Source organism: Microtus ochrogaster, chromosome 2 (genome assembly GCF_000317375.1).
Source record: "Microtus ochrogaster isolate Prairie Vole_2 chromosome 2, MicOch1.0, whole genome shotgun sequence".
Taxonomy (NCBI): Eukaryota; Metazoa; Chordata; class Mammalia; order Rodentia; family Cricetidae; genus Microtus; species Microtus ochrogaster.
The window spans coordinates 35,508,981-35,515,771 of NC_022010.1; the positions used below are offsets into that span (position 1 = coordinate 35,508,981).

The window sequence follows — 6,791 nt, forward strand, 5'->3', positions numbered from 1 at the left end:
GTTGTCTCCTTAGTCATAGTCATGGTGGGTCATATCAAAAGGAAGTCCTTTGTCATTCTGGTTGTTGTTCTGTTCTTTCTCCCAGGGAGGAAGATGCTGCCAGGGTAGGTCTGCCACTTTCAGTGTTTACCCTCTGTTTGGATCTGTGTTACTAGGTGCCCACTCTTGGCCCAGATTTTTAGTGCCTGGGTGGTTTTACCTCAGCATTGGAGTCAGTCGGAAGGCAGCGAGGAGGCACTGACCCAGGGAACTGGGATGATGAAGTTTAACATGGAGTTAGGATTAGAAAGAGCAATTTTTATTCTGAGTCAGAGGTAGCTAGAGGAGGCAATGCAGGTAGAACTTTGTCCCCTTAAGTCTTCAGCCTTTTAAATCATAAGTTCTAAGCCAGCTCATCACCAGGGCATGTACTCTCCTTGAAGAAAAATGAGTAGGAAGGAAAAGTCTTCTCACTTGTTACTGGACAGTTCTGCATGGCTGCATGGGCTCCCTCTAGAGCCCTAACTAGCTGCTTCCTATTAGACTGGCCGTTTGAGTGAGAGGAACAAATGCTTCCTGCTGCTTTCTGTGTGTGGTTTCTTTCACTGCAGAACCAGACAATAAGGATAGAACTCGGGGTCGGGGGAGCTCTTGTAGATCAGTGTTTTAGCTATGGATCTCAGACAAAATCTCTTCAGTATTGCCAGACTTAAAACCAAGTTCCACAAATGCTAATTCCTATTAATCTCTTATAAGGTATATTGTAGTCTGCCAACCCTAAAGCTTGAAACATTCTTTTCCTGTTTATCTCTGGTAACCTGTGAAGTTGTTCATGGTGTTACTGTGGTTAAGATTTTTATCCTAAAACTTCATACAATGTTTTAACCATATTTGCTCACCCTTCCCCAAGTCCTCCCAGATCTACTCTCTCTTCCTACCCACCCAACTTCCTGAGCTATTTCTCTCTCCCTTTCAAACCCATGGGGTCCAATTGGAACTCCCAAATACTCGAGTGTGGTGCCTACTCTGGAGTTTGGCGCACCTATCAGAGGCCACATGCTTAAAGAAAACTGACCCTCCCTCTTCCAGGGGCTGTTAGCTACCAATACCTTGGGCCTTTTGAAAAAGTCATATTACTTTTTAAACCCCTGGGAACTTTAATTTCCTCAACCAAAGATGGGCGGGTATGTGTGAGGTTTTTTTGGGGGGAGGAGGGGGAGCCAGGCATTGTGGTATAGGCTCTTATTCCCAGTCCTTGGGAGGCAGAGACAGATAAGCTAGCCAGTCAGTGCTATATAGTGAGACCTTGTTTAAAGAAAAAGAAAAAAAAAAACACCTGAGAAAAATAGAGAGAGACAGAGAAACAGAGAAAGCACTAAAGAAATAACAGTATAAACGCACTATGTTTTGGAAACGAAATTTTATTTAAAGTAGCAAAAATTATCGCTTTAATTACTGATTAAATGTAGCTTCCTATTACAAAGTTACCACATGCCACGCATGTGATAGTGAGAGCCTAGCACGTGACTACGCAAGTGACTGTGGTTTGCTTGTTCTGATCTGGAGTAACATCTCCTACCGTTTCTCTCTCCCTTCCACCTGTGGGCCCCTCTCCTCTCTAAGCAGTATTCCACAGAACTGAAGAAGCTGTACTGTCAAATTGCAAAGACGTGCCCCATCCAGATCAAGGTGATGACGCCACCCCCACAGGGCGCTGTCATCCGTGCCATGCCTGTCTACAAGAAAGCCGAGCATGTCACTGAGGTCGTGAAGCGGTGCCCTAACCACGAGCTGAGCCGCGAGTTCAATGAGGGTAAGAACAGTGGGGACCTGGATTCTGTTCCTGTCCAGTCAAGCTCCTTGGTGGGAAAGGTGCTGCTTCTGACTTCAGACTAAGAATACTGATAAATAAATTTGTGACTTTCACAGTAATTGGACTACTTAATAATTTATTTGTCCGAATGAGAAAATAAGAACATAATAGCATGGCAGTAGTTGTGGCTATCATATACTTTGACTTGGTGCCTTTCCCTGAGTGATATTTCAAGTTTAGAGAAACTGAAGGCAAGGAAGACCGGAAGAAGGAATGTAAAAGAGCTGGTATAATGAACAAATGAGAAAGTAAAAGAAGAAAGAAGAATAAAAATTGAGAAGGGAAAGAAGAGTAAGTTAGAAAATAAATAAAAGATTCAAAACAAATGGATAGTGGAAAGAAAGACAGGTTTCCAGGAGGGGTCTTGGGGGCTCCCTTTAAGTTCGGTGCCCATGTGTAATGTATACCCATCTTTGGAGCCCCAAATCTAACCAGAGTGTTATAGAAGAGGTGAGTGTTCCCCAGGGTTCACATAGATCTGGCATTATGGTTTCACCAAGGGCAGTGAAAGCAAAGAGTGACGGAAGTAGAAAGGAATCCTCTAGGGGCTGGGAGTGCAGGAGGCTGGGGGTTTGAACACGTCACAGAAAACACTGCACGTGTAAATGTCGGAACGCAGCTGGAATGTGTGAACATGGGCACAGAAGGGATTGCAGAAAAAATTCATGGAAGAAGAAAGAGGCTAGATAAATATTTAGAAGGAGAAAATACAGCCAAATATCCCAGCCTGATTTTTATACAATAATTTCTAGTTTTGTCTACATGACTGCATTATCCATATTTTGTCCCTTGCTTTGTGATTAATAATATACCATAAAAATATCCTATACATGCAGGCTTAATCCTCAGTTTGCCTAAATGCCAGTGTTCCATCAAAACAACAATATTTTGGAAGTTTTCTTCATTTTCAACATAATATTGTTGAAATAGCCAGTTCTGCAGAGAATGTGTTGATATTCTTAGCTTTTTACTTTTATTGAATAGTTTTTGTAGACTGGAACTTGATACCTCAAGGGTAAAGATTGCTTTATGGTCCCTCTCAGAACACTTTCTTTTGGAGCATTGCCAGACATCTCAATTTTATGGCTTTGCTTGGACCTTTTTGTAAAACCTGCTCCCTTTTCTTGTCTCCAACCTGGGACTCTTTCAACGCAGTAAAGCCAGAAAGTTTCTTATCTTTATGACTAAATCCAGGTCTAAAGATGGATAGGAGAAAATATAAAGATCAACAGTGCTTACCACCTTCTAGTGTTGCTTGCTTTGTTAGAAGCAGTGGGGCTCGAACCCAGGGCCTTGCAAGTAGGAGGCATGTACTCCTTTACTGAGCTATATGCTCAGCTAATTTCTTCTACTTCTCATTTTGTATTTTTTGCCAGTTAAAGGCTTAGGCTGAACTTCTTTGTTTGTTTTCCAATTACCTAGGAAAATTCTATGCAATGGATAAAATCAGAGATGTAGAATAGGGTTCTAGGAGAGCTTGGATAGTTAACCTTTAGTTGCAAACCATAGAACCGTCCCTAGGCATTGATCATCACAAAACTCTGTGTTGGTGTGAAGTGTTAGGTGTCATCCACGGTAGGCACCTGCAAACAAGGTCTGTCCTTTATGACACACAGGGTTTCCTTGGTCACTGCTATTATTCTTTCTATGACAGTTCATTTCATGGTCTTTATTATTAGGTCTGTAAACTAACTATTTTGTCTTTTTCTGACTTACAGGACAGATTGCCCCTCCTAGTCACTTGATTCGAGTAGAAGGGAACAGCCATGCCCAGTATGTGGAAGATCCTATCACAGGAAGGCAGAGTGTGCTGGTCCCTTATGAGCCGCCCCAGGTAAACAAGCAAAGCAGGGCAGAAGGAATTCCACACATTTGGTAACATGTGGGATCTAGTGTTTATCGCTGTGTTCACCCTTGCCACCAAATACTTCCAAAACATTCTTTTAATATCTCTTGTTCTCATGTCACCCCTTTCAAAATCCTAAACTGGAGAGAAGGCTCAGTTATTAAGAGCACTTGCTGCTTTTCCAAAGGCAAGTTCAGTTTCCAACTCCTTCCCCACCAAACACACAGGGTTCCTCACATCTGCCTGTAACTCCAGTTCTAGAGAATCAAATGCCCTCTCTGGCTGATGGGGCACCAGACGCACACGGCACAAACACATCATGCAAGCAAAATGCATAAAATAAAAATGAACACATCTCTTTAAAATTGTGGGTGTGCACTGAATTTCCTAGGTAGTAGGGTTCTGCCCAGGCTGCCTGCCTCACAGCTTGAGGTTGGTTTTGTGGTCTTAGCGGGGTGGCAGGGAATTGGTAGTGGGTGCAAGCAAATGCTGTGTGTGTGTGTGTGTGTGTGTGTGTGTGTGTGTGTTTTATAGTAGATTGTAAATGGGTGAAGCTACAGAGCATTGTTTAGCTGGTTTTCCTGAACAGATGGAACATTTACAGATGTGTGTATGAAAGAGGACAGAGCAGTAGAAAGCATGCTAGACTACAGGAGGAGCGAAGCCAGTAGCTGGGCTTGACTGGCAAGCTCTGGGCCCTTGGGCATTGACTCACATGCTATGTGACTCTCTCTGTGGGCTTGACTTGCCTTATGCATAACTGAGCGATTTAGATTATTCAATTCTGAGGATGTTTTAGCTCTAAGATATTCTTCACGAAGATGTACATTCAATCTTAGGTAATATTATTTTATCTCCGCAATGAAAATATCCTTGAATTATTGCTGCTATTTGGGGCATTTTTTTTTTAATGCTCTCCTTTCCCAGAGATGTCTGTTATAGACTGAAGTGAGTAATTTGAATCAGCTAGCAAAAGAGCAGGCTTGAAGAGCAATGATCCGGTATAATGAATCCATCTGTTCCAGAGGTGGGAACATTAGTGTGAGGATCTCTTGAAAGCAAGGCAAAGAGGGCTTCTCCAGTGCACTATACAGTATCCTTTCCGAGACAGAAACCTGCCGCTAGAAACCGAGTTCTTCCAAAAGAGGGCCAAGCCGAGACGCAAAAGCGTCAATTCACACCATCGTTGGCACAAGTTACATCACATACGGACGTACACCTTTCTTTTTCTCCTGCCCAGGTTGGCACCGAGTTCACCACAGTCCTGTACAATTTCATGTGCAACAGCAGCTGTGTCGGGGGAATGAACCGCCGTCCAATTTTAATCATTGTTACTTTGGAAACAAGAGAGTAAGTGACGTGTGTGGGACTGTCCACCCGAGGGTGAAGAAGAATCCTGAGCTCTCTCACTACCTCTGCATGCTCCCCCCCTCCCCAATTTGGTGCTTTGTCCTATAAATCCACTGTAAACACTAAAAGATCTGAGAAAGTGGAGGCAGAGAAGGGTGGGTCAGGGAAGGGGGCGGGGAGTCAAGGGGCCCTGCAAGTCACTTCAGACTTGAATACTTGACGTCTGACTGGAATTGTTTCTGATAGACAGTGTTTGTTTTCATGTGGCCCCCCAAGGCATTTACTGGTTTCCTTGAGAAGTCTGAGCTGCCTGAGGCGATTTTATCCTGGGACATCCCCTGGCTTAACTCAAGTTTCCTTCAAAATATGTAGCTAAATACAGCTGTTCTGCTAATGGCTCCGAGGGTCTTTGCAAAGTGAATGGAATGTTCTTTATTTGCATTGCTTGTGGCATGCACACAGTTTCATGTTCTGCCAGGTGCTTCTGGGCTCTTGCTCTGAGCAGCCATGCGAAGGGCGTGAGGACACACGTATGAGGGCCAACGTCAGGGACAAGACCCCTGTAACTTTAACCTGTTGTTCTTCTCTAATTCCTAGTGGGCAAGTTCTGGGCCGACGGTGCTTTGAGGCCCGGATCTGCGCTTGCCCCGGAAGAGACAGGAAGGCCGATGAAGACAGCATCCGAAAACAGCAAGTTTCGGACAGCGCAAAGAACGGTGATGGTACGAAGCGCCGTAAGTAGATGTAGTGGCCAGATGGGGCAGGGTCAAGTCTTCTCCAGATGTGGGACTCTACAAATAAGATTAGGAAGGCCAAGAGAGCAAACTGTGAGCTTTATGAGCCAGTGTGAACCTGAGCTCTCAAGGAAAGTAGGATCGCACCTGACCTACCCTAGGGCACTCTACTGGCTGCTTAAACTACAATTGTTCTTAGCGGGAGATTACTTGGGATCTGGTGTCCGCACCAATGGCATCAACAACACCTGGAAACTGGGCACATGCTCCGGTTCTAGAGTTGCTGTTTTTGATGTCCCAGTGATCTGTGTTTTATAAGCCCTCCACCTGGGTCGAATGTTACCTAAAGCTGCAGGTGTCGATTTGTCTTTCAGTTATTAAGCATGGGATTAAAGTGGTACCTGTTTTCCTTGGGGATCTAAGGAACAGTACCGTTCGCAAATGTATTTCCTTAGGCACAGTCCAGGGATGTACAAATATGGTCACATTGAGCCTAGACAGCACATGGTGACCAGAATGAGGCCTCAGCTACCTTAACATTTGTTACTAAACTTGGATTCTAATTAATTCTATTTTTTATTGGGATATTTCAAGAATCCTGTAGTGCGAAATTTTGAAAGCAGAAGTGCTGCCATCATTAGAAGGGGTTCACATGACCTGTGGTGTATGTCTTCATCTCAGCCACCTCCACAGAGTCCCGAGGGCCAGTGGACAATATCTGCAAACCATTGTTCACATGTGCTGCTGACTTATACAGAAATACTGTTCTAGAAAGCACTTTACATAAATGTCAACCCAGTGGCTGCTCACCAAGTTAGTTTGGGTTTCTTAAAGAGAGATTCCACTCTGTGCCCCTGGAAATCTCTATATGTACCAGGCTGGCTTTGAACTCACATCAACTCTTCTCCTTCAGTAGTCTGTGTTCTAGAATTCCAGGAATGAATAGCTATGCCTATTTTAAAGTATATCACAGTACCTTTTTTTTTTTTTTTTTTTTTTTTTTTTTTTT

At 43.7% G+C, this 6,791-nt stretch overlaps 1 protein-coding gene across 6 annotated transcripts in view; it reads left to right on the top strand.

The window, feature by feature from the left end:
- Positions 1-6,791, top strand: part of Tp63 (tumor protein p63) — a 200,070-nt gene that overhangs the window by 171,124 nt on the left and 22,155 nt on the right. For 3 of the 6 annotated variants that reach the window (XM_005344766.2, XM_005344768.2, XM_005344769.2), the window contains exons 5-8: positions 1,606-1,792; positions 3,571-3,686; positions 4,939-5,048; positions 5,646-5,782. In XM_005344766.2, coding sequence (XP_005344823.1) covers positions 1,606-1,792; positions 3,571-3,686; positions 4,939-5,048; positions 5,646-5,782 — 550 coding nt within the window. The remainder of the gene's footprint in view (positions 1-1,605; positions 1,793-3,570; positions 3,687-4,938; positions 5,049-5,645; positions 5,783-6,791) is intronic. The other 3 variants (XM_005344773.2, XM_005344770.2, XM_026785790.1) reach the window with 1 other exon arrangement.